Raw genomic sequence first — 26,216 nt, 5'->3', positions numbered from 1 at the left:
GCGTTAATGTGCCACATATACCGACTGCAAGTTCAAAAACTGGAGATTTAAAAAAGATCAGAACATTTCTAATTTATTAGCAGCTAGTTGAAATTTTTATTAGATTATCGAAATGCCAAAATATTACCTGATGGTTTTATAGCGGCTTGATGATTTTATGGTTTTAGTGCGCTTGTGCAAGAGTGCGTCCATGTGGCGGCAACACGTCAGGAAAGCGTTACAAGCGTAACTTTTTTAGCATCAATGTGAAAATATATGATTTTGTAAAGCAACTCTAATTTTGTTGCTAAAAATAAAATTATATGCAAATAGTACATGATTTATTACATGTTCATATGCATACAATGAGCTTTGTTCCATGGGACACCTTCAGCTTGTAGGAACCACGGGGTCCACAGCCAAAATGCGGGACACCAAAAATCACGTTGGATATGAAGTTTAGCTCTTTAATCGAGGCTGTGTTGATGCGCATGTTTCAAGGAAAGAAAAAGGCGCTCGCATGAACAGGTAAAATACACAATACTGTATAAAGAGAGGGAGAGCTGGTGTGGAGAATTCATCATGTGAGAGTGATGACGGTGGATGAAAAAGAAGTGAAATTGTCATTGCTCAGTAACCAAGAAAAATAACAGACAAAATAAGCAGTTATTATCAGAAACCCAAAACAATGACACAGCTTTAGTAAAGAAGACAGTACACACATTTCTACTATCTGTACTTTATTTTATATTCAAGAGACGTCTCCTGTTTGTTCCCATTGCATTTAAGCTTTGAGAAAGAATACCAGGATAGCATATTTATCACATGTATTCTCTTTATTCTGAGACAATCCAGCTGTTGTTCATGATGGGAGTGGATATTTGTTGCAACCCAAACCCAAATGCAACAACATAGGTCATTTGTCAAAGTATGGTAATTGTGTTCCCACTGGAATCCAAAGTCCGCTCTGTTCCCACAATGCTATTTTTGTAGTTTGGATGCAGACTGTCCCAAAAAGTCACATTTCAACTGCATTTTAGGGGATTTTGAACTTCTCCATACAGCTAATTACAGTCGTGCCTATGGTCTGTGTCTATAACAAACAGATGGAAGTTGAATTAAATGGCTGGTGATGTATTACCGTTGCAGCAAAAGGCCAGGAGAGTGTCCCAAAAGACAGAAATGATGAGGAGTCAGTATCCCTTTAAAAACAGGAGGGTGGCTAAACGGATCATAAAATGGGTTTGGCTTGAGGACAGCAGCATACAATACAGCACAGTGATGACAGATGGTCTGTGAAAAAGCTGGGATGTCTGCTGCCAGGCTGTGAAGTGGCAACTGCCCGTGATATGCTGAATATAGTAACCGAAAAGAGAAAATGCTGATGGGTCGATGTGAAAATGTGAAATTATCAACACTGTGTTTTTAGAGACATTTTTACAAATGTACATTTTTAAGACTTGAGAAGAAATTTACCGAATATCTTGTTGCAAGTGACAACAAATAAAATGAAAGTTGCAAAAATTATTTGCAAATGCAAATGTTTTCACATAACTGAAAATAAAAACAGAGGAAACAGGTCAACGTTTTATCTGGACGTCGTTCTGTGGCAGGACGCTAGCTGGAAATTGATGCTGGCATACGGTGCCATCTAGTGGACAAACATGGCTGGTACAGCTATGATTACGGTGTAATCTTTAGTGACATTTAGACGAATATAAGTAAATATTTTGTGTCATACGATCTGACAGATGGAAACACATATTTATTTATTCTTGTATGGCTGAATTTTGTGCAGGAAACTTTCCAGTTCATGGTGGCAGATTTGTCAGCATGCTGTTAGTGCTGTAAGTATACAAGATCCCAAAGGTAGTCTTCTCAGTTCAAATCTGATTACTGCCATCGAATCGTGAAGTAGTACTGGAATGGCGGTCACAACATGGTACACGAAACTTGATTGTGCCCCAAAGAGTTTGAATGGAATAATCCCCACAGCGTGAAAACACCACCAGCAACGTCTGCTGATATCAGAGCCAAACTCCACCACCTGCAGCCTCAGTCAAAGTAATACACTCATGCATTAAACACTCCTGTATCAAATGTTATGTTGACTCTTTGATCACTTCGGGCTCAGATTGTGAATTCGAAGAGTCATTTCTTCTCGCTACAGCTGTAATGAGCAGTTTTCTGACCTTCTATTGGCCATTTTCATGGCTTCTCTTGTCAATGAGGCGTTCCTTATAGAGAGCTGCTGATCTATTAGTTCTCAAATATAAGATATAATGTTGAGACTTCTTTCATCTGACCATCTTGTGATATGCCGCTGCGCTCTGTGTACCGCTTGGTGGTGTTAGAAAACAGCTGTTTTCTATGATCATTTTTAAAACATTATAAATACAATTCAAAAATATCTACTGACACAAACTCTTCTTTTCATAGCAGGAAGACAACAAATCCTTGTTAAAATCAAAGATGGCTCTTTTAAACATATGAGGAATCTACCACTATTGAGGCTCACACATTTCATGGACACCTTTGTGTAATAGTACACAGAGACCTCATTGCCTTGTTATCCATGGAAAAAGACTCACGTAGCTATTTTACTTTGGTAATAGCAGGAATCCCCCTGGACTAAGAAAAATACTCCAATGCAAGCCAAAGTCCTGCACGTTTTCTTCCATTTATCCAGTTTAGCAATCCAGGGCCCTGTAGCCTATCACAGCTGCCACAGGGCAGGCGGCAAAGTTCACCATGGACATAGAGAAGGACAACCATTCACATGCATGAGCCATTTATAATCACCTGTTAACCTAAAAAGCTGTGGGAGCAAGCCAAATCCCTGTTTTAAATCCCCGAGTCACCAGTAACAGGTACAGCACTGCATAACTGTGATATTAAAATTCCAAGAATTACATCTTGCAGCAATGCTTTTTTACTGTTTTCCAGATAAGTATTTATCTGTGTTGCTCAAAATGGTAACATGAAAGGTCAGTATTACTTCACGTGCGATGCTACTGGGAGAGATGTGAAGTCACTTGGTGCACAGTTCATAATATACTGCAGTCGCAACCACTGGACAGTCTCTTTCCCTGTCGTGTGATGGATGTCGTCAGTCCTCAGGCATGTCTGGCAATCCTGTTTCTTTTCTTTGCCATTGCAGAGAATTATCTGTTTTATTCCTAATAATCTAAAAGGCCAAATTTGTCTTAACACTAAACATCTACCTCTGAGTCACTCACTGAGTACAGCAAGAAAGCAAATTATTTGGGGTCCTGTACAGCCCAGAATAACATTTTTTATTGAATGTGAAAGAATCGTATGTTTGTTCAAGTTCTAGAGCTGTGGTTCTTGGAGGTCTTACAGAGGTCATAGCTCTCCTACCAGCTTCAGCACAGCCTGCGTCTGCATTCCTCTGCAGCAACACGACCGCCACATCTCTGCCACTGAAACACATTCGACTGCACTAACATGACGCATACCAGAACTTTGTGCTGTGCTCAGGCGTTGGCATCAATTTGAACTCCTACATGGAACAAATTGGGACTAAAATAGCGCTACAACAGATAAGTGATATTTTACACGGTTGTATTTTTGGTTCGTGTTCCTCAGGCTTGTGTAGAAGGTGAACGGTGCCAGGCAGTGAACAAAGTGCCTCTTTGTGGTTTCTGCAGATGTTTTCAGTGCGGACTTCAGGGTGTACACATTATACAGTTAGAAATAATCACGTAGCCGAGTTTCATGTTCATGGAGTGTGAACTTTTTACATTTCTCATACTGAAGAACGGAGACCAAGCTGTTCAGTGCTCATCCTGGCACCGTCACATATGCTCCAGCTGAGGTACACCAACTGTTGGTGGTAAATACATAGCTCATGACTTTATAAAATATATGTATGTAAGCACATTCTTTCTAGAGACAGTTGGATGAACAAATAACTCTTCATTTAACAGCAAGTGACAACAACTTTGTTACATGGCAAGTTGTTTCTAAGGCTGAAGAGCCTGTGAACACTGTGCATACTGGAAATCAGCATATGCTTTTCTGGTTGCAGCTAAATCATGACATGAATTGCAAAGGTTACACTAAATACAGATGAGAATTTTAGATTTGATACGAAGTTTTTCTGTGACATTTCAGTGAGAACATATTTGAACAAAGAAAATCGCTGCTGCATCCATGAAGAGGACACGAGACAAACACATCAAAGTTGTCCACATGTACAAGAAATAGGGGAGACCAGAAAAATGGTGCAAAAATAAGAGGGTGCCTTTGAACCTAATGATAACCAGATGGAAGCATTGTAATCCTGCTCATGAGAGCAAAAGAGAGAGAGGAGGTGGAGAGAAAACACAGTTCTGAAGGCAGACCGAATCTGAGAACACGAGTGATGAATAAAGCGTGCCGTCTGATGCTGTGTGTGGCTCCAAATGCTCAGTAAATTTAGAGACCTCTGTGCAGTTTTGCAACCAACATCAGGCAACCATGCTGCCCTGGAAGATGCTTATAGTTGCTCTTTTCTGCTGCTGCATCGAGGCAGGTGCCACACAACATCGGGCTAATGGTAAGACTCAAAATGCATGTATGTAAGTTTGCTACAGAAAAGCAAACAGTTCAGTTTCTGCAAATACTTTTTGAGTATTGGGAATCTTTGCTGAACACAGAGTGATCCTCGTTCCTCACCTGTTCTGTAATCCAGCACCTAATATGTGAGTTAAATAGTTTTAAATGTCTATTTTTAGTCAAAGCATGTTTTAATGTTGGCGGCAGCTCTGGGATCACAGATCAGCTGCACCTGTTTCTAATGGGAAACAGTGGCTTTAGCTGTAAACTGATCTGAGAGAAGGAGGAAACACTGTGAATAATAAAAAGCTTTGAGTGTTTTTGTAAATCTTGATTTCATTGCAATTCAAAAAAAAGTACGCCACTCTAGGAAAGCGATTAAAAAGCAGAGATGAGTGTGGGTCACTGACATGAAGGCAAGGATGAAAGCAAGTAGGGATGAGAAGCTGCAATCATCAGGATTAGATTTATTGGGCTCTTTTTTAAGATCAGCTGATAAACATGGGCACCATGTGCACTTTAGTGTTATGATGTTACACCGCTTTGGGCATTTATCCCAGTGTTTCAAACAACTTCCTCCCGCTGCGATGTGAAGCTGCCAAAGAAATAAAGTTGGTCATCGAGATTTAAGACTGCAGTTAAAGTCCAGGATCTTTTTTGGAGTTAAAGTCTTAGATGAATAACTTACCATGGCGCAGCACCAGTAAAAACCATGCAAGTGGAACCTCATCCAACCTCACGTGCTTGAAAAAAATGCTAATTTTAATAATTTGCTTATATAATATAATATATATATAATTATATCATTTAATATATGCTATTTAATAACTAGGAACATGTATGTACATGAAAACATTTCATGTAAAACTGTGCAATAAGAGAGAAGGAAGAGAAAACAGTGTTTGCTGTGATATCTTCTATCAGCAGAACATAAAAGTGAAAACAGGTTTGGATATGCTGGCGTTTAATTACTATTTTATGCAGCTAATTATGAATTATGTCCTGACATAATCGTAATTACCTAAACATGTAATTCAGAGTAATATGTTTCATGAAAATGTTTAATCGCTGTGAATTGGAGAAGTTACTAAAAAGGAAACGCTATCCTGTTCAATAATGCAAGCTCTCGCCGGCCTTATTGAACTGAGATTAATGGAGATCGTTAGCTTAACATAATGACCGACTTGCTCGGTTGATTTAAAGTCTATTAAAATATCATCTCGTTTCATCTGCTGAAATAAACACATGCTGTGAACGTGCTGGCACTGGGTAAGTGGCTCTGGCGTATCAATAGCAATGAATTTCTTAATGTGCTTCCTTTTTTATTTTTTGAACTGAATCACCACTCTGCCGATATTACTGCATGCCGGAGCAGTTTGCTGTCTGTCTTTTTGCACGGTTCCCTCCTGTTTTCATGCTTTTAGGAAAAGAAATTCTGTCACCTGGATCTCGGAATTGCAGAAACTCCACTTTTAGGCATTAATAAAACCACGCCATTATTGGATGTGAGAGACTGGACAATGAAAACTGTAACTTTGTTCCTTTTAAACATGTTAGTTCCATCACTGTCAGCTCACTGGGTCCACCACTTTGACCATGTAATCTAGATTGATAGAATTATTGTGTAGTCATTCATGCTCTTCAGTGTTTTAATCCAGTGACCTCCTGGACTTTTCATGTTGTTTTCTGTTTTTCATGAGATTTTCACATCACCCTACAACGCAGGCTCTCGAACTCTGGTGGTTTTACACACTGACATGTGGCACCAACACCTGGACAGAGTTTTGTCAGATACCTAATGTTTCCATTAGACTCGCTGAGTTTAATCCTAATTAGTGAGCCTTTTCTGAGGGAAAGCAGTTAAAAGTAAGGCAAAGGAACAATTCTGCTTTTGTAAAATTCATATTCAAGTTAAAAAAACGAGAGCTTCTGAATTGCATTTGACCCATCAACTTGTTTTTAACATCCTGGCTTAAATCATAAGCATAAGGAATCCCATATACAGCTCTGTACAATCATCTGGAACTTGTTGTACAATCCATGTGCCACTCCACCTTTGATTTCTGTTTCCTTTGAAGTTTGAGGTCATGTCTCATTGTCTGCTGATAGGATTCATAAGAAAGGTTACCGATCACAGACTTTAAAACACCTATTATAGATTATCTGCTGCTGTGAGCTGGATGAACCTGGATTTCACATCTGTCACAGGCTTCACCTCACAGTAAAATCTGCATTTCATTGTACCATGCAGGGATTATTGCTTACTTGTCACAGGGATTTCCAGCTGAAAAGATTTAAACTGTCTTTTGGATGCATAGAAATAATCCAGATGTGAAACTGCGCATGCTTTCATAACACCCTTGATTCTCATTGTCTGTGTCTCTTGGTGCACCAGCCTTATTTCCAGCTGCAAGTAGTATAAAAAGAGGAGTGACAGCTGCGGTGAACCCCACTTTCATCAGCTCCATCAGTGATGCTCACCTGCTGTTTGAGGTAAAAGAACAAACCTTTGAGTTTTTATGAGTAAAAAGCAAACACTGACAATGTAACTATTAACAGTTACTTCTTTTCTTGTCACTAAATACAGATACTGATGTCTGGCATACAGTTTGAATCCAGTGGAGCGTTTTCGGTCACAGATGCTGAACTAGCTTCCCTTCAAAAGACAAGAAACCTGGATTTCATCTGCGAAGAGATCATTCCGAAAAAGCTAACAGACATATTGAGGCTCATATCCGGTCTTTCAAATCATACTGGCTACCTGCATCAGCACGATTTTGAGTGCACTGTCTTGACTTTGGTGTACACTGCCCATCAGATGGTCAGCTCCGCTACTGAATACCAAAGAGACGTGTGGGCAGAGTCCTTTGTAAGCCTATACAAATCCATCAAGAAGGATCTGACACTGAGAAACTGAGTAAGCAGTGGTGCTGTGACACAATGACTCACTGTTTAATATGCACACAGATGAAAAGCTGAAGTGTTGGAGCTTGCAGCTGGATGGCTGACAGATCCTGATGGAAATGTCCTGTCAGTAAACGTCAGCATGAATTCGTAAAGTGCACAGAAAGAAAATAAACACAATCATTGTAAAATATTAACTGTTACAGCAAATGTTCATCCAAACATGAGGTACTGTATATGAAACAAATTCATATCTTGAATGTAGCATTAAACATTGTGGATTTAATCATGTTCCTGTCATTTCAGCGTTTGTTCACTAGCACCTAGATGTGACGGCATTTCGAGACTAATATGAAAGAATAAAACATCAAGTTTTGAACCAATGAGAACTGCAGGTCTGGATTCAGATGACTGCTCAGGTTTTTTAAGATATACATCATCAACAATTATCATATCACCAGTATCACCAGTTTACAAAAAAGTCTATCTATACTACCTTCCCAGTCAAAGATGAGCCACAACATTAAAACCACTTCTCACGCTGTGGTAAAACAGTCTCCTCCTTAAAGGAAAGTGTTACTCGTCTACAACAATGTTTAGTTGGTTGAAACGAGCGAAAGTCGCTTCCCCATGAATGCCAGAAACGAAGGCTTCCCAGCAGAACATTGCACTGTAATGAAACGATCACTTACCCACTAAGTGGTTGTAACTTTGTGGCTGATCATGTACCTCCCAGTGCAGGATATAATTTGCAAACGTCACCTTAAAAGGTCCTTTAAATACTTTGCACCGTGTTGTTATATTAGAGTGCCCTTTACAAGGTCCAAACTGAGCTGCCTGTGATGGAACTGGTTTTGGAAAAATCCCCAAAATGGCACGCTGGAGTGAGTGCACCGCTCACAGGCCAGCTCCAGTAATAACTTGTGCAGGCTCTTGTTGTCCCAATGGCTGTTTAGGTTCCACGGAATTAGTAACTGCCCCGCATCCATCTGAGGAGTTGGGCATGGTAGGAGGACAAAAGGGGATGTACCGGAACCAGGAGGAAGAACACAGATGAGAGTTGATGCCAAAGGGAAGGCTGTAGACTTTTCCGCTCTCCAGTGTGTTGCTGGAGTCATCCTCATGAGCCTTGTTCCAGGCAAGGATACCTCGTTCATGCTTCGATCCTGTTGGACATGTTCAATGTTTTTAAAAAAACCTGACTCTGGATTATCTCTATTTCCTGATTTTGTTTGTTTATCATAAATGTTGACAACACTGTGTAATAGAATATCTCTAAAACATTGTTCTTTTTAATTTAGCTGAAGTGAAAGACACTAATGAAAGGTTAAAAAATGTTAATTATTTTGCTGTTTTCATTTTTAAAGTCCTGTGAAAGAGAAAGTAGACCCTCGCTACAATGACAATGATAATGATCCCAAGCACGCCACCAAATCTAAACCAGAATAGGTAAAAAAAAAAAAAATCAAGGTGTTGTAAAGACCCATCAAACTTTAGAGCTTGAGCAGATTGAAATTCAGTGCTCCCTTACAGTCAGACCATAAGAGGGCTGTGCATAAACAAATACCTGCAAACCTCAATAATCTCAAGCAATGCCGTAAAGGAGAGTGGGTCAACATTCCTCCACAATGATGAGGGTGAGAAAGGAAATGATTATTTCACCTCAGAGTTCTCATAGTCCTCACTGTAGAGTCATAGAGTCTTGTGTAAACTTTCTTTTTCACATTACTTTTCATTCTGACCCTTTCTTAATTAATTGAATAATCACTAAACTAAATGAATATGTCCACAATACTCAATACCCTAAAAGCATTCTGAAAATCATTTTCATCAGTTTCATTAAATTGCCATGTTTATCATAACCTCAGCTCTGTGCTTCAGTGTTTTAAACATGGTGAATTAAATACATGCAGAACAGTAACAAAGAGCAATACCTGGAACGGTGTTGTCCAGTATGAAACCAAAGAAGCCACCGACAAACATGCTGGTTGTCAGAAGTACCTGTAGGACCTGATCAAGTTCTACCACACCTGGACACAATGTAAACAGTTAGACCTGTGTTTAAATGATCAGGTTTTTTGAAAAAAAATTCTAAGATTAGTAAAGATTTTCTGTCCACCTGTAGAAATAGCTTTGGAATTCTTCAATATCCAATTTGGAATAACCAGACCAGTGAACATGGAGAAGCCGAAAATGAAGATGTTTCGAGACGAGTTCATGTCTGCGTACTGAAAATGTGACCCAGAAACAAAGTCTAGTTAAAACCGACTCAAATCAAAAGAAGAAAATGTGCCGACACGTTTGAGCTTCAGTACAAACCTGCAGATTTGAAACTCCGGCTGCAGAGATGACACCAAACATAACCATGAACATTCCTCCTATGACAGGTGACGGGATAGTGGTGAATATAGCGCCCACTTTACCAAATATACCCATGACAACCATCAACACTCCACTGGCCACAATCACCATCCGACTGCCCACCTGCAAAAAATAGAAATTCTCTCAGTTTTCCTGAGATCTGAGTGCACTGAAATTTGTGCTTAAAATGCCAAATTTAAGGGAGGAAAAGAACTAACAATGCAAAAAACTGCACAAAACACCAAAAAATCCAAACAGTAGCAAAAACTTCATAAAACAGCAGGTCATCTCACCTTTGTGATACCAAGGGCTCCGACGTTTTCGCTGTATGAGGTGGTACCATTTCCAGTACCCCAGGCACCTGCCAACAGGCAGCCTATCCCCTCAATACCGATACCCCTGTTGATGGCATGTTTTGGGGGTGGTGGAGCTCCAGATAACCTAGCACAGGCGTGGTAGTCCCCAACAGACTCTATCATAGAGGAAATTACACCAGCCAAGATGCCAATCACCCCTGCCAGGCTGACAGTAGGTCTCCCCCATTGTCCTAATTTTGGAAACGCAAGCAAGTTGAAAATGTCACAAATGCATAATCTGCAAAATATTATTCTGAAAATAAGATAACTTTGATGACTCTGTGAGTTTCTTCCAACACATCACTGAGCCACACTGTGGTACTGGATGATATTCCTCGTCATTAGAAAGAAATGTGGGTGGAAACAATGATCCCATTCAGTCTGAGTTTAGTTAAAAATCAGAAACAAAGAAAATGACCAAAGTTGTTTTAACGGAGCTTTTCTATCTTACCTGGGTACGGGAAAACCAGCCAGGGAGCCTGACTCATGACATCTCCCTTTAGATCGGTGCGTGCAAGGTAACCATACTTGTCTGGTTCAGCAGGAAGTACATTGTAGACAGTCAAAATGTAACAAATGGTCCAAGATAACGTGATTCCAAGCAAAACCTTGTGATGCATTAAAACAAAAACACCTTGTTATCTGTTTTGTTTGGCTTTAATATTAAAAAATTAATAGAAAAAAAGAAAAGACTCAATGTCTTCAACGTACAGGAAGAATCTGAAAGACGTAGACTGGAGAGGTGTGCAGTCTTTTATCCTTGTTATATGCTGGAAAGGGCACTGGTATGTGACGGAGGTACTGCGAGAACAGGATGATGAGTGCCGTGGTCCTGTGTGACACAGACATAAAGGGGAAAAACATCGTGTAAATATTGCTGAGATGTAATGAAGAAAAAGGAAAGTAGATCAGCTGTACTGGATGTTGGGCAAGAAAGTTTTAATAGGCTTTTCTCTGCAGCCTTAAGATTAAAGCTTTACTGGGTTGAAGGCGTATTATTTTCTAAAGTCTTGCCCAGGCAGGACTGGGAGCACGCTTAACACAACCTAACACGCATTTTATTGAGAAACCTGCTTTAAGGTGGCATGAAATATTTTTTATACAAATCTCTCTGGCAGTCTTTAAATATTCGTTTTGTCATTTTTATGTTATGTAGAGAAATGGGGCCTTTTTAGGGACTTTATTTAGAAGTTTTACCCACATTGCAGAGATGCCCCAGTGGTTCCCAGCACTGCTACCCGCTGAGTCAAAGAGGGACAGTCCAATGAGAGAAATAGTAGGAGCGATGGTGAGAGGCCCAATGAAGCGCATGAAGAGGCCAATGAGGCCTGAAAAACCAACCAGCACTTGGAAGACTGATCCCACAATAATGGATCCCTGAAGCTTAAGAAAACACAAAAATGTTGACAGTCAGAATTTGGAATTCGTAACCTCATTAACCTTTTTGTACTAAAAAACATTTCTGTTGTTATTTGCTCACAAACATTTCCATTGCCTTCCATAGACTTTTGGGATAAAATTCTATCTGCCTCACCCTTAAGTGTTTCTGTTTAACAGGACATGTACAAGTCTATAAGCCAGGAGCTGCAACCTCCACCAGAGGGTTCCAGTCTGTGGCTCAGCATCATGCATGAACTTGAAGGCTTCCAGCATAGGCACTAGGACCACTACAGACGCTAATCTGAAATCTTTGTGCCTCCCTGGAAGCACTTTTTTTTTTAACAAGCTCAACTAGTTTGCAGTTGGAGAGAACAAGTCAGACGAGTTTTTAGAAAAATGTAACCAAAAATGGGATCAAAGTGCTGAAGGTTCAGACTGTCACAGTTTACTTACTGCTCTCATTCGACTTTGCCACACTTCTATGAAGTGTGTGGACGAGGTGTTGACTAGGCTGGCATTTTGAGTCCATGCAGGACACGTCCACTCTGGCATGGAGAGCAGTGCCATGGAAGGAGCCAGTAATGTGAATGTGCCACCTTGGAGAATCGGCAGCCTGGAAATAATTAACACAATACGAGAGAGCAAACCATCAGTTACTGTATCTTTGGGTGATTGAAATGCTTAGACTGACTGAGACAGTGTCTTCTGTGCATGCATGTGTTTTTTAAGACCTCTCTGACGGCATCTGCAGTCTATTTATTTGAATCGTGTACAAGGAAATGGTTAATTTAAACCATGTGAAGAGAGTGTGACTTGTTATGCAAACTGTTAGACTGAAAGTTAAGTCAGTTAAAATAATCTGCCACGTAATGACCCTCATTATGCTATTCTCATAAGCAGTGCATCATTCACACACGTCGCAGAAGAAGAGAAGTTTTCTTGTGAAAAACAAAACATGCAAACATTTCTTTTGATGAAACATCGGAAAGTTTTCGTTGTGTCGTCGGGACGCTAAAAGCACCACTAAGTGCGAGGCTTGTTTTCCCTCACAGCTGACTTGCAGACATTTTGGGAAAGACAAGAAAGCATGAGTGGTGCTAAGCCAGAACAATGTGGACTTAGCAGGAAGTAGATTCCAAACATAATAAGATAGAAATTCCTCCGTTAATCCATCTGTGACACCAGTATTCAGGCAGGCTGAGTCTGCAACCACATAACAGAAGTTCAGAGCAACAACATACAAGTTTGTAGGCCTCCAGAACAGTGACATCATGTTCGCTCTCCTGTGCATGTGTCACTGTTTACAAGGAAGTTTCCATACTGGTATTTTAAGCAGAAATTAATTAGCAAAACAACTAAATACTATTTATTTGACAATAAAAGCTGAGTTCTGTACAGTATAAAAGCTCAAATGGACTTATTTCACCTCCATGAAGCTTTCAAATACTACTCGGTGTTCATGCACATTCATTTTGGCAGACATAATAGTTCAAAAGAGGTTAAGAAGAAAGGCAGAATGGCTTCTCTGTTCTGGCTGTTTAATAATAAGAAGAAGCTTAGTTAATTCCATCCTGCTGCACCACTGCGTTGGACAAATACTCTCAGAACATCAAAAAGCACTGAATGAACAATAAATTAATGTAAATCATCTTACATTAAATAAAAGAAATATAAAGCACTCCAGAATCCCACAATGTAATTCATGACTGCAAAAATTCCTAGTGCATATCCCCAGGAGACATCCCACAGATACAGACAGCCACGCAGCCTTACAGCCTGGTTTTCAATAAGTAATGTTCCTGCTTGTTTCCTTACCTAATGCCAAAGACTACTTGCAACAGAGTGCAGACCCCAGAAACCAAGAAGATTGTACTGATGAGATGGCTCTGTGTGAGGCCATCATGCTGCAGACACAGTCCCTGGGACAGAATCAGGGGGATGGCAATGATACCTCCAAATGCAGTCAAACAGTGCTGAGAGGGCAAAGTTGGGGGAAAACAGAGATTCATTTAATCGTTGTAGGATTTACACATTAAAAAAAAAAAGGTACATGGTTGATGTTTGTACACCACCTGAGAGATTACAGTGAAGGTTCGGTGCAATTAAAGTCCAATTTCACTATCTGGCTTACACAACTAAAACCAAGCAACTAACACTCAAGGAAATGTCAAGCGAAAGCTGGTCATGTTTACATTGTTACTTTAGAAACAATGCAGCAAAGCTGGCTCCTAATCATTGTTAAACATGACCAAAGGGAAACAAATCAAAGAAAAAACCTTTGTTGACATACCTGGATTCCTAAAATGATGCACAGGTACCAGGGAGGAACATCTGTTACACAGTATGCTAGTTTGTTACTGCACTCGTCCGTAGAGGAGGCTGGTTCTTTTTCGTTGTCGGGCAGATCACAGAAACGTCCTTCCAGCTTTAGTTCATTAGAAGAATAAGCAGACATGTCAAACTAGAACATTCTGCAGGGATCTATCAACACTTGTGATCCTCAGTTCACTGTATGCATCATTCACAACTGACTGCCCTTTGTTTAAAAAAAGAAGCATGTATTGATATGTTTTTACATGTTATCTATAAAATGTATGTAAATAACTATAATTAAAGAACTTAATTTCATGTTTCTCATAACCAAAATATTAGAATAAGATGAAAAGAACAGGGCAGTCAGATAAGTCGTTCCATTTTTCAACACTAGGAATCAAGAATTCCTTCTATAATCATGTGATGGTAGGAAAACCTTCATTTCACAGATACTTTAAAAAATCTACTCATGCTTCTGTTTCACTCAGCAAGCAGCTGTTTGATCTTAAACTAATATGAGGCTGTTTAATCATATTAGTTACTGCAGTTACTGCAGGTAAGAATGTGGGTTATTATTTATAATCCACATGGACACCTGAGAGTTATGAATGCCAAGATGTGATTCTGTGTAGAGATTATGCAGTCTCTCGAATCATTTCCTAATATAAAATTAAAAGCAACACTCACCGCAAAGGTATAGTTGTCAAGTCCATTACTTTCCTTTTCTGGAGCCATGTCAGGCTATAGGTCCAGTTTGTGGTCTCCTGAGCCGAGAAACAAAACAGAATGAAAACCATTAATCAGAGGGGAGGGATCAGGAGGAGCATCTGATAGAGGGGAGAGAGCGTTCAGACGGGTCGGCGCAGGCAGAGTATTACGAACGCGCAGAGTTCAGACATGAGACTGCAGCTTTTGTTGATCAAAATGGATCCCACCTGCAGCTCATGTGAACCGAATTACAACAGAATCAGCAGCTGACCGCCCGGCATTTGGCTGGCAGGAGATAAAATCTCTTACCAAGAACTCTTTAGGCAAGAAAGTATTAAAAGATTTAATTCCTCAGCATAGGTCATATAATTCTAAAGCTGAAGAAGCAGCAAGTCTGCTGTATGTGGTGACCTGTGCTCAGCTCTGCAGTCAGAGATGTTTAACAGTTAAAGAATACAGCCTTTAGTTTGACAAAGACTTCCCCCTCCCAGAGTTTCTTTCTAAATTTAACACCAAATGTTTGTTTTGGAGGGTAAACTTCTGCAGTGATCACATGTTGACAAATAATCACAAAGCTGGTATTGATAGATGACTAGAAAATGTTCTGTAGATGTTAATTTAATTTCCTAATTTACTGTATATTTCTACTTCCCGTAAAATGATAGTAAATCAGATTATATTGTTAGGAGTTTGATAACAGCCCACCACCACTTCATTAATGTGCTGGACAAGCAGCAGAAGCTCATCCTCACACTGCTTGCATCCATTTCTGTGTGCATGTCATATGATTATTAGTGCACATCTCTTCTTATTCCAAAATCAGGATCTAAGGCACACGCTGGCAGCACAAAGACACCAGTGAAAAGCAACCAATATCATTCATCCTTAAAGGATACGAATGCCTGTGGAACTCTCCGTTCTGTCATTGCCTGGACATTTGAATTCTGCAAAGGTTTTCTGCAGGAAAAGTCCGGTGATCACCAAAATGAGAAGGTTTCCTTGTCAGGAAGAGCAGAAGTGTTAGAACTAAATTAGAAAATACAATTTTAAACTAGAATCCTGAGAAAGGGTTTATCCTGACTGCTGTGGAGTATTTAAATAGTTGAGCTGGAATCTTGGGACGTATCCAACAAATAAAATAGCTGAAGAAAATTGAGGTCACATGAAACTTACAAACCCAGGAGAGTAGCAGGAGTGGGGCATCATGCGGTCTACTCTGAGTGCATGTGACTCACATGTCAGCGAGCAAAGGCCCGATTGTAGAAACAGTGTTATTTTTAAAGGCTTAATATCATTTGCAAAAAAGAAACAAAAACAAAAAAGAGAAGTGAATATTAGAGGATAACTAATAAATACAAACACTCAGCCGGGGTGTAACATAAAAGGTACCAGCAAAAAATGACTCTTAAACCAAAACTATTGAACAAGCCTTGGCTCTGCAGCATCTTACTTACACAATTAAAGCGTATAAGAAGAGGTGAAATGAAGAAAAGGAAGCAAATGGACGGTCACAGCAGACGGCTGCTCCTCCTGGAGCCAGTTCTGTTTATTATTGTTATTACTTTGTTGTGATTTGGTGTTATCAAATAAAACTGAATTCTGACTGAAATGAACACACACACACACACACACACAGAGAGAGTGAGAGAAAGACAGCTCTCTTCCAAGAAGACCAATAGAAGGCCAAAGGTCAGTGGAGTAGCAATATCTGGTCAGTGATTGAAATACCAATGGAAAAGAAGTCTATACAAATAATGATTTAGCACTGAAACAAACAAAACTGCTGAACGACACTAAGATTTAATGAAGCTCTTATTCTTGTAACATGCTGGGAGGTGCAAATGAGACATAACAACGTTGACTGTAATCTTTTACGGCCTCGGTCTAAATGTTTTGGCTCTTATCTTGTGTCTGATTGCATCCTGTGACCTTCATAGTTTTACGAGCCGTGCAGTTTGGTTTGAACTTACCGGAGTTTGCCGGTAAGAAAGCGCATGTTGTTACTCCTTATAGTTTTCTCACCATACCTTCGATTAAGTGTGAGCTTGCTATAATTGATTAGCTTCTCTTGGATATGATGTATTGTGTTCGTGTCTTTATCAGCCCTACTTAGCTCTGACTTGGAATGGTGCATACCGGATTACCTAGAGATCACAAGAGGCACATGTGCGTCACATTTTGTGACTCATAAGTGGTTAATGAGTTAATATAAAGTATTTAAACATGTGCATTGCTTACCTTCAGCCCCCCAAGCTCAGAGGGTTCATGCTGTTCATGAGGGTTCATTATTATATTCAGAGAATTACAAGCAGGTTCACTGAGAGGCCGGTACCACTAGATGGAGACAGACCACTTTCTCCTACACTCTGCAGCTCAGTGCTTTTTTTTTTTAGTTGAACTAAAGTGTCAGAGTGCATACAGAGGCCAAGGTGATAAAGATTACCTGTGCAATAAATCAGGCGATAAGAAAGAGAAGCAATGATTTTAAATTTGTTTATGGTGAAATTTTATCAAGGTGATAATCAAGCTGCAGATTTAGAGTACAAATCTATCCAACAAAACAGGAACCTGGTGTCCTGCTGATTCTGCTGAAGGAAATAAAGACTCAGAGCAAACTGAACTACTCAGTTCTATCGTGATAACATCGTGATAACAACCAGATGCCATTATCTGGAGAATTAATTGAGCACACACCTTAAATTAATAGCTTATATATGAAAGATTAAAACTTTGAATGCTGGATGCTGAATGCAGTATTTCTTTTTCAAAAGTATGCTGTGGCATAATGCAGTAGCTCCTCCTCTTTATGATCATGTGACGCAGGTCAAACACTTGCTCATAGCAGTGGGAGGACACTCATGTGTTCTCACCTTGTAAAGCATTGAGTGTAACAAAGATCCCAGACAGAAGAAGTCAGACATCAAGAGATTTCTATTCTATTTCTATTCATTTTGTTTTTACTGAAAGAGCCTGACAGAGCACAAGGAATATTTTGTATCTTTTATACTGGTGACCAAGAACTGACTATAAAAGGAACATATAATGACAGATGAGCTGACGGTAGGCGATAAAATGATGGAAATATGGAAGAGAGGAGACTCAAAAAAAGAGTTATCCCAAATAGATAAAGGAATGGAATCTCAGCCGAGGAATAAAATACTGCATTCAATTGAAGAAATTCTGAAAAGGCCCTCATGTGTCAGAAAAGAGAATGAAGTACATCGGAACTGGTCTGTCATCAGAGAAAACAGCCAAGTATATAACCAGCATCCATGTACAGGTATGTTTTTTAGCCTTACTGTAAAAAATATTGGTTCAAATATTGTCAGAACATGTGTGTTCTCCTTTTGATGTTGAAATTTTTACTCTGTCAATAGAAACTCAGAATATGGGACTACATGAAGAGGCTCCAAAAGCTGCAGGAGACTGCAAGAGTGCGTAATACATTTATATATGAGTAGAAAAATCGATTAAAAGGATGATTCAAGAATGAATCAGTTTGAAATTGAACCACTTCTTTACTATCATATGTTTCAAACTGTCTGCTCACAGGTCAAAGAAGAAAGAGGCAAACCAGGGTCACTTTTACACCATTCCAGGTGCAGGAGCTCGAGAAGGTTTTCCAGCAAACCCATTATCCAGATATTAGCACCAGAGACCAGTTAGCCTCTCGCCTGCAGCTGACAGAGAGCCGAATACAGGTGGGATACATGTTGTTTGGTTTGGTTTTATTTTCAACTTAAAATAGTGAGATTTTTAATACTGGCCACATAAACAGAGTAATATTATTATTGGCGCTACGTTGGTATCAGTCACTACTTTATTTCCATTTGATCAAATCAGCAAGCTCCAAACACTCCAACTGTCTGACTGATTGCACTAACGAGTCCATCCATCCATTCTCTTCAGCTTATCCTTATCAGGGTCGCGGGGTGGCTGGAGCCTGTCCCAGGTGTTTCAGGGTGAAAGGCGATGTACACCCAGGTCCAAATTCATGGGCTGCATCCTCCAGAGGCCGCATTTGTAGACCGATTACGTCACAGCGACGCGCCGAAGGCTGTTCAAATTTGTAGACTCCCCCGAATACAGCCGACAAATGCGCCCTCTTTTCCCCGAAGTTGAAGGACTCCAGTTTCCAGCAATGGCGGCCGCTACTAAGTTTTAAAATTACTCTTACTAATCTTTCTGGGTCACAAAATAAACTTTTAACACATTTTCAGGCGAGAAAGTAGCTGTGTAAACATCAAATATCTGCTCGGTTTACCAAGATATCGCATATTTGCAAAAATGCTTCGACGTTTTCGGAGACGTCTGCCACCCACCAGCTCGATAGCTAGCTGGGAGCTCGAGGGTTACTGATGCGGCCGAGAACGGCACAACTCCCGGCACATCATTTTCACATCACCGCGGACTTTCGCTGCTCGGGTTAAACGTAATATATAAGTCACTTAGACAACCTAAAAATGTTACTGTTGGGCTTTTTTCAGTGTTTTGTTTGTTCGTGAGTAAATCGGCTTGGCTGAGATTAAAGTTGTTAAATTAGATAAAATAAAACTTTATTAATCCCCCGGGTGGTTTCCTCCTTGGTTTTTACACAGCTGACTAAACGTCAAATAGAAAACTGATTAAACAGACGTATGAGACGGTCGAGAATTTACGCCAGTGTCCTGTTATATTTTAGATAGCAAGGAGCAGACGGCTGAGACAGCGGTGACGCTAATCAGAAGGCTAGACCGTCCAATTTCCCCAGCCGTTTACTTCCGGCCTACCCGACCTTCTGAGGACCTGGCCCACGTAGACCGCGAAGCCCGGGTCCTCAGGAGGATGCAGCCCATGAATTTGGACACGACCATCGGCACTCACAGTCACACCTGTGGGCGACTCATCAGTTAACCTAATCCCAGTAACTGTGTGTCTTTGCACATTAGTGCAGAGACAATAATGGTCTTTGGACAGAATTCTTGCACAAGCCAAAACCTCAAATGATTAATGATAAGGTGAGACGGGATAGGAGCACACATTTAAAATCATTAGCTCCAAACTGCAACACTGTTTAGGGGTTTTTATAAAAATGTTTTGAATCATTGTTAGTTTTAGATGTGATGCAGGCGTTTTTATTACAATGCAAAATACCCCGAGACTCCTTTTATTGTGAACTGGTTCATTGTAGGTAAATTAACTGCATTAACATTTCTTCATGCTTGTATTACTATTATTGAAGTTTAGTTAATTGTTCTAAATAAATGGTCATTGTGTGTGTTGTTCAGATTTGGTTCCAAAACCGCAGGGCCAAATGGAGGAAGGTTGAAACACTCAGAGACATAGAGCTGATCAGCAGGCAGCGCTTACTTTCGACCAATCTTCACCGGCTTTATTATGAGGTAATTTGACATATATTTTTGTAAAATGTGTATTTATTATTCTCACATGTTCTGTTATGAGGCTTCCCTCATATTCCCAACGCAGCTCGAAGCTCTTTACAATTAAGAAATAAAGCACACAGCTTAGACATATTTAAACAATAAAATGTTTATGATATTATAAAGTCTTTGAATACAGCGTGACTTTCTTAGTAACTGAGCCATTGATGAGGTTCATAAGTAGAATATCTTGGTTATTCCTGTGAGATAAACATCTTTCTCTGCTCTCACAGAAGCCCCAGCTGCAAGCAATGTGCTGCCTGCCCTGCTGTTTACCAAAACCTCTTCAAGCAAGGCTGTATTTCAGCTCATCAACAACACCGGTTGTGCTGACCGCCGCACATTCTCCTGGTCACAGGACTCTCTATGTTGACATGCTGGGAACAGAACGATAGCACCTTCACCAATTCTGCACAACACTTTTTTTTTCATTGTTTTTAATTACACGAGGCAAAGAAAAAAGTTTGAGATGATGCTCAAACGTAAACACGAATCTGTAAAATACTGTAGCCGTATATTTTGCTTTTAATGTGTCACACTGTGTGAAGCTGAAATAAAGGCACTGATCTTTTTCTTTATCTCAATAAAGCTGATTGCTTCAAACGTTCTGATGTCTTTCTTCGAAATAAAAGTCCTCGTGATTAGTCTGTACTGATGTATTTGTACAGATCAAGGTTTGAGGGCGTCCTGTACCGTGATATACTTCTTGGTAGAGAGAGCCGTGTCACTGTTACTGTGCAGCAAAGCATTTGGCTGTGTTTTTTTTCATGACACGATTTTTCCTTGTCACAGATAAGATACAGCTTTGCCATGACCTGTTCATCTGTTTGACTTTCTGACAACCTCTCCTTATCTTAATTTGGGCTTGTAACTTGAGGTTATTGGCAGGTCAGATTTAGACAACATGTGGGATCAAAGGAGAAATACAGGGTGAATCATTACTGTATATTGGGGCTATAGAGCTATATAAATAATTGTGTTCTAGGCGAACTTAAAGAGTGAAAAGTTTTGATTCATTCTTGTTCCTTTGCCGAGCAAATGTTACATATTTATATTAAGTATTGTTCGTGGCCTTCCTTTAATGACTTGTGCTCACCAGTCACCTTGAAACCTGCTGCGTGCGACAATTCCAGGTTTTTCTGAGAAGTGTTACATAGGCCAGTTCCCAAATAATTACCAATTATAAGAGAGATAACACAGCGTCCGTCGCCTTCGCTATCAATTCAATAATTTACTTGACAGGGTCATAACTGATTACATTTAACAGGGCTCTGAGTATGGCTAAACTTTTCACCCTGGCCTTATCTTACTTTATTGCATGTGTTTGCTGTAAGATAAACCACACTGGTGGCTGAATGGGAGGGATTACAGTAAGAGGACAAAAATAGTTGTTGGAAAGAGAAAAAACAACAACCTTGAGAACCTCATAATCGTACTTTTATTGGATTTTGTTATTGTAATTCCAAACTGGCATCTTACATTTCCTAAAAGGCTGAAATAATTCCTGGGAAACCTTAGTTACTGATACCAGACAGGTTATCTTATGCCAAATAGCTGTTGCAATGTTTTACATCGAATGTTAGTTTATTGTTCACATTTGATCTTAATTTATTATTTTATACTTTGTCACTATTCTTCCATTAAACTTTTATTGTCTCAGTTAGAAAGGATCCACATAGATTAGCTGTACCTGCTTACTTTGAGAGTAAGATCTTTTCCATATAGTTCGGAGACTTTACTGGCCACGAGTGCCATAAAGGAATCAACACAGGAAGAGATTACCCAATACAGGGTTGTACACCATTTTCCTTTCACCTTAAATATATCGCAGTCTTTGCAACTGTAAGAAAAACTTCTTTCACTAAGGCACTAACTTGCATCAGGACCCCTGTCTGGTATAAAAAGCATATTGATGTCAGTAAAAACAATTTTTTAAATGTAATGGACACAAATAACTTTTATGGTATAAACACAACCTGAGAGTGATATTAAACACTAAATTATATATATATTTTAGTGTTTCCTGTTATATCTGCAGTGAGACTTTACTATATGTATACAAGTAGTTTGATTAAACTTTTTATTAGATTATAAAAATCCACAACTGATTATATGACATAAAAGCTTATAAATTGCACCTACCTGGTTGATAAAGATTTCAAAATTCACCAGTTTTTGGTTTAATTTTTTCATATACGAATTTATTATTATTTATTTCCATAAGAAAACGTAATGTAATCATTAAAACATTTAAAAAGCAGAAGGCATCCGTTTACTCAGTAACATTTACATGTTTGCGCACGCTCAGATGGGAAGCGATACACCAGAGTAACCGACAGATGGCGCCCCTGCACCCATGAATAAGCAAAATTGATGCTCTCAGTTTTGCTGTGTGTCAAACAGAAGACACCACTGACTTGATTTTATTCTGTCATTTATTTAAAGCTCGTTTTTTTTATCAGCTGTTGAATGTTGTTCAGAATACTGAAGCACTAAAACAGATTTATTTTTGTTGTTGTTGTTTTTACTTTGTGCTTCGTTTCCAGTCTGCAGCTGGCTCTCAGTGGAGAGGAGGGGTGGGGGGCGGATATTCATCATCTCGCAGCCTCCGCCCGCCTATCTGGCTCATCTGCCTCTGTCCAAAGCGGTGGAGAGACGGGGGGAACCGCAGACAGACAGGGGGACATAAAGCTTTTAGTCGAAGCGAAAGCGCGAGAGAGGGGCGATGGCCGCTGGTGCAGGATGCGGGGAATCGGTGGATCAGTACCGGGCCGAGGTGGAGCGGCTCGCCCAGGAACTGGCCGAGGCGAACCGGGAAAAGATCAGGGCTGCGGAGTGCGGTTTAGCTGTCCTGGAGGAGAATCAGGCGCTGAAGCAGAAGTATACAGAGCTAGAGACCGAACAAGAGATCCTCAGGAAGGAGTTGGAGCAGTTACAAGAGGTAAGAGGAGAGGATGGGGCAGTGATTCTATTTATTTATTTGTTTTCATTCTGTAGGGAGGGGAAAGCACTGCAGTCAGGTGTGTGACTCGCTTGCACCTCAATTGAGTGACGCTCAGCGGGTATCTATAAACCTGTTTGACGCCCAGAGGCAGAGTGGGGGCGGCAATTTATCAGGGCTTTCAAAAAGAGCAATAGTTTAATGCAACTTAAATATGATGCAATTGAAGATCCTCCAGCTGGAAAATGTGCAACACTGTATGAATAAATTGCTTTATGAATAAATTATAATGTAAAATGCTGTTTGTGCAGTGGGTATATCGAGCAGCACTGAGCATTACAGTGTCGGAATTGCAAGCACACAGTAACAGTCCACTTCAGCTCCCACAACAGGAAGTTTCTTTGTTTTCCATAGTGAGAAGAGTCATTAGGGAATTTCAGGGACTCTTTTAGGACCTTTTTTTTTTTTTTTGCTTAGATGTTTCTTGAGGGTATTTCACTGCAGGCCATATGGTGCTTCAATAATCAACTGGTCTGAATTATAAGAGATAAAGTCACATCAAAACATGTCGTTAAAATTCAAGATCTTTTAAGGTAGGTGTCGACCTGGCTAATGACTGCAGGGTGTCGAGTTACTCAGTGCATACATGTTGCAAGAGGCAGATGCTGACAGGGCTCCCTGGTCCAAGGTCGCCTATGGAAATTGCTGACCATTGGAAGAAGGAGTTGAAGGCTGGTTACACTGGTGCGGTGAGTGCTTGTGAGTGTCCGTGGCATCGAGATAGGCCCCGTCATTATTTACATGGAGTCATCTATTATCACTTGAACATCAGTTGCTTTGGTCGAACATTTAAGTCATCGAGTCACAAGAAAACTTTTAATACCCTGTTTATTTTTTCTGAAAGCAAATAATAGAGGACTGTCAGAATGCATCATGTGTTACAGGTGATCTTTTTGATATGTTAAGGGTGTTAGCTAAACCTTTCAAAGATAGCCAACAGCCCTGGTCAAAGTAATTCTCTGAATTATTCTTTTTATTGTTTCACTTTTTCGCATAAGAATCATTTTGATTCTGGTTCACGTGTAGCCCATTTGAAATAAACCTCTAAAAGTCCACATTCATCCTACACATCAGTGACTCTTTCTTGTGCAACTAGCTCACCAAATATAGCCAAATAAAAAAGAATCCACATAGTACATTAAGCATCACTTATCACATTACATTTTGCATGCTTAATTGTATTTATACTTTGTTCCTCGTACCCTTTTATTCCACTGCTTAGCTTAACATTTCGGTTTGACACGCATGCAGAATCTGAACGATCTTAGTGCAGATAACAGCACAGCAAGAAAGCTGAGGAGACAGCGTGATACAGCCAGCAGCTCAGCAGTGTCAAGCTGATAACTCACACTTATGGATTACAGAGGGATGGGTATTATGATGGACTATGGTGAGAATATGTTGAGAAAGAAAAGATAATGGAGAAGAAATATAAAGACATGGCCGTGTTTTAAGAGGGGAGACGATTATAAGACATACTGGAAGAACTGACTTTGTTAGAGGAAGTTGCCTCTACCTCTAAAAAATCAATTAAGCACGTCAACTGCTTTTAAGCAGTAGTGTAGGCAGCTGCTCGTACATTATTCATCCTTTTAGTTTTCACATTTGTAGTAAAACTTTGATTTTAACTGAAAAAGAACATCAGGTCAGCAAAAAACCACCAACCATTCCTCAGTGTTGTGGTCGGCTCACATCTGCTTGCCTGTATGATTGACTTCTCGCTTGACAGAGGCAACATTTTCTGTATGTGATATTGCTTCAGCAGAAAAAACCCCACCTCTGGGATCCTGTGTGTCTGCTGCACACTTCTATGAATAAGAGACCAAATGGCAGAGTGCAAACCTGCCACTTCAATAACATCACATCTGCTCTCCCCGTACTCGGGAGAGGTGCAAAATAAAAGGTGCAGAAATTCCAGATAGAAACTGAAATTGCTTCTGGGATTAAGTGGAATAGAATATATAATTACAGCGAAAGGTAGACACCTTTTTTGTTTCAGATTACAATGTTTTTCTTCAGTCGTATTGTTTGTATTACATTGTTCTATATTTTTCAGCAACAACTGACAAAAGGCTACTTTATCATACTTGTAGAAACAAAGAACAAATGCCTGAAGTGTGTATTTGTTATCCAGATGCCACACAGATCATATGCCATTGTGTCTGCATGTGTGTATGTCCAAGCTGCCCAGATTTGCATGCATGTTCCTACTGCGTTTGCATACGTTCTGTAGGCACACATACGGCAGCACTGTATTCCCCGTGTGCTCAGGTTGTTTGCCCTCAATCCAGGTCCCAGCTGGTGGGGAGACGCTGGTTAGAGCGCTGCTTGTGCTGCACATTCAGCTCACAAACTAAACACGTGGAGAAACCTATGCAAGACACAAGTGCCTCAGCTACTGTAACACAGGACTAATTTGGGCTTGTTTTACAAAAAGTGTGTATCTGTGTGAGTATCTGCTATGCAATGAACCACAAGGACTTGGATATGGAAAGTCATGATGTGACGTGACACATCAGCATCCTCCACGCAAATAAGTCAAACAGTCTTTGTGTGTACAATCATGCACAAAAACGTATTTTTTGGACATTTTTGCTTTTTGTTGTTGTTTTTGATGATGATGATGATGATCCCAGTCCTTTGTAAGAAATTGATGTTGCTCCAGTGGTATTCATCCTACTTTTGCTTCTTCAGAAATAACTGCAATTGCATCTCTTTGCTATCTGCAGGGTCCAAGAGCATGTGTTGGCACTGAATACATATTTTATTTTATTTTTGTCCACTGTTTACCTATACATTGTTTCCCTCACCCAGCTCCGTCTCTCCCTCCCCGTCTCAGTGTTTGCCTCACGACCCAATCAGCCGTTCCTTGTTTCTCTGTGTGTATGCACTGTATGTCTCTGGATAGCTGCCTAAGCAGTGACAGAGACATCACTACCCTGTGGCTTTGGCTTGTTAGCGCTATCTCTGGGCAGATCAACCTCAGGAAGGACACATAGTAGGAGGCAGAAGGAGGAGGATGCCACTGCAGAGCAGAATAAGTTCCATCATGTTAGTGAGGTTATATGCTTTCTAGGGATTCACGCTGTCAGCAAAGCTTGAATTTACCTTTAAGAAGTATTGGAAGAGAATCGCTCTGCTATCATTTCATAATATAATTATTTATTTTGTTTAGTTGAATAAAAATGCTTGACATGTTTCGAACACCTTGGATCTGAGGAAGCATGTGAAATA

General features: G+C 40.0%; 4 protein-coding genes across 8 annotated transcripts in view; 3 read left to right on the top strand and 1 right to left on the bottom strand.

The window, feature by feature from the left end:
• The first annotated feature begins 4,316 nt into the window (after window positions 1-4,316).
• LOC147324317 (protein FAM180A-like) lies at window positions 4,317-7,785 on the top strand. Its single transcript, XM_086298004.1, has 3 exons — window positions 4,317-4,540; window positions 6,935-7,032; window positions 7,127-7,785. Exons 1-3 carry the CDS (start codon window positions 4,462-4,464, stop codon window positions 7,454-7,456), a joined length of 507 nt encoding a protein of 168 aa, XP_086154130.1. The 5' UTR covers window positions 4,317-4,461; the 3' UTR covers window positions 7,457-7,785.
• On the bottom strand, window positions 7,049-14,900 carry slc23a4 (solute carrier family 23 member 4). The gene is made up of 12 exons (XM_086298003.1): window positions 14,541-14,900; window positions 13,831-13,965; window positions 13,356-13,513; window positions 11,994-12,153; window positions 11,362-11,543; window positions 10,872-10,992; window positions 10,612-10,768; window positions 10,098-10,351; window positions 9,763-9,927; window positions 9,563-9,671; window positions 9,378-9,473; window positions 7,049-8,609 (listed from the first exon to the last, which is right to left on the bottom strand). Exons 1-12 carry the CDS (start codon window positions 14,586-14,588, stop codon window positions 8,341-8,343), a joined length of 1,854 nt encoding a protein of 617 aa, XP_086154129.1. The 5' UTR covers window positions 14,589-14,900; the 3' UTR covers window positions 7,049-8,340.
• Window positions 14,901-17,442: 2,542 nt separating this feature from the next.
• On the top strand, window positions 17,443-20,566 carry LOC147324315 (uncharacterized). The gene is made up of 5 exons (XM_086302329.1): window positions 17,443-17,841; window positions 17,939-17,995; window positions 18,114-18,262; window positions 19,829-19,942; window positions 20,215-20,566. Exons 1-5 carry the CDS (start codon window positions 17,604-17,606, stop codon window positions 20,374-20,376), a joined length of 720 nt encoding a protein of 239 aa, XP_086158455.1. The 5' UTR covers window positions 17,443-17,603; the 3' UTR covers window positions 20,377-20,566.
• Window positions 20,567-22,592: 2,026 nt separating this feature from the next.
• bicd1a (bicaudal D homolog 1a) overlaps window positions 22,593-26,216 on the top strand; it is a 31,786-nt gene continuing 28,162 nt past the window's right edge. For all 5 annotated transcript variants that reach the window (XM_086298000.1, XM_086297999.1, XM_086297998.1 and 2 more), the window contains exon 1: window positions 22,593-22,922. In XM_086298000.1, the coding sequence (XP_086154126.1) occupies window positions 22,707-22,922 (216 nt within the window). In that variant the 5' untranslated portion in view covers window positions 22,593-22,706. The remainder of the gene's footprint in view (window positions 22,923-26,216) is intronic.

This window comes from Aulonocara sp. 'chitande type north' Nkhata Bay, linkage group LG7 (genome assembly GCF_057382095.1).
Source record: "Aulonocara sp. 'chitande type north' Nkhata Bay isolate Kocher_YH1m ecotype deep benthic linkage group LG7, A_spYH_male_GT1.1, whole genome shotgun sequence".
Lineage (NCBI taxonomy): Eukaryota > Metazoa > Chordata > Actinopteri > Cichliformes > Cichlidae > Aulonocara > Aulonocara sp. 'chitande type north' Nkhata Bay.
This window is presented reverse-complemented; position numbering and strand designations above follow the sequence as displayed.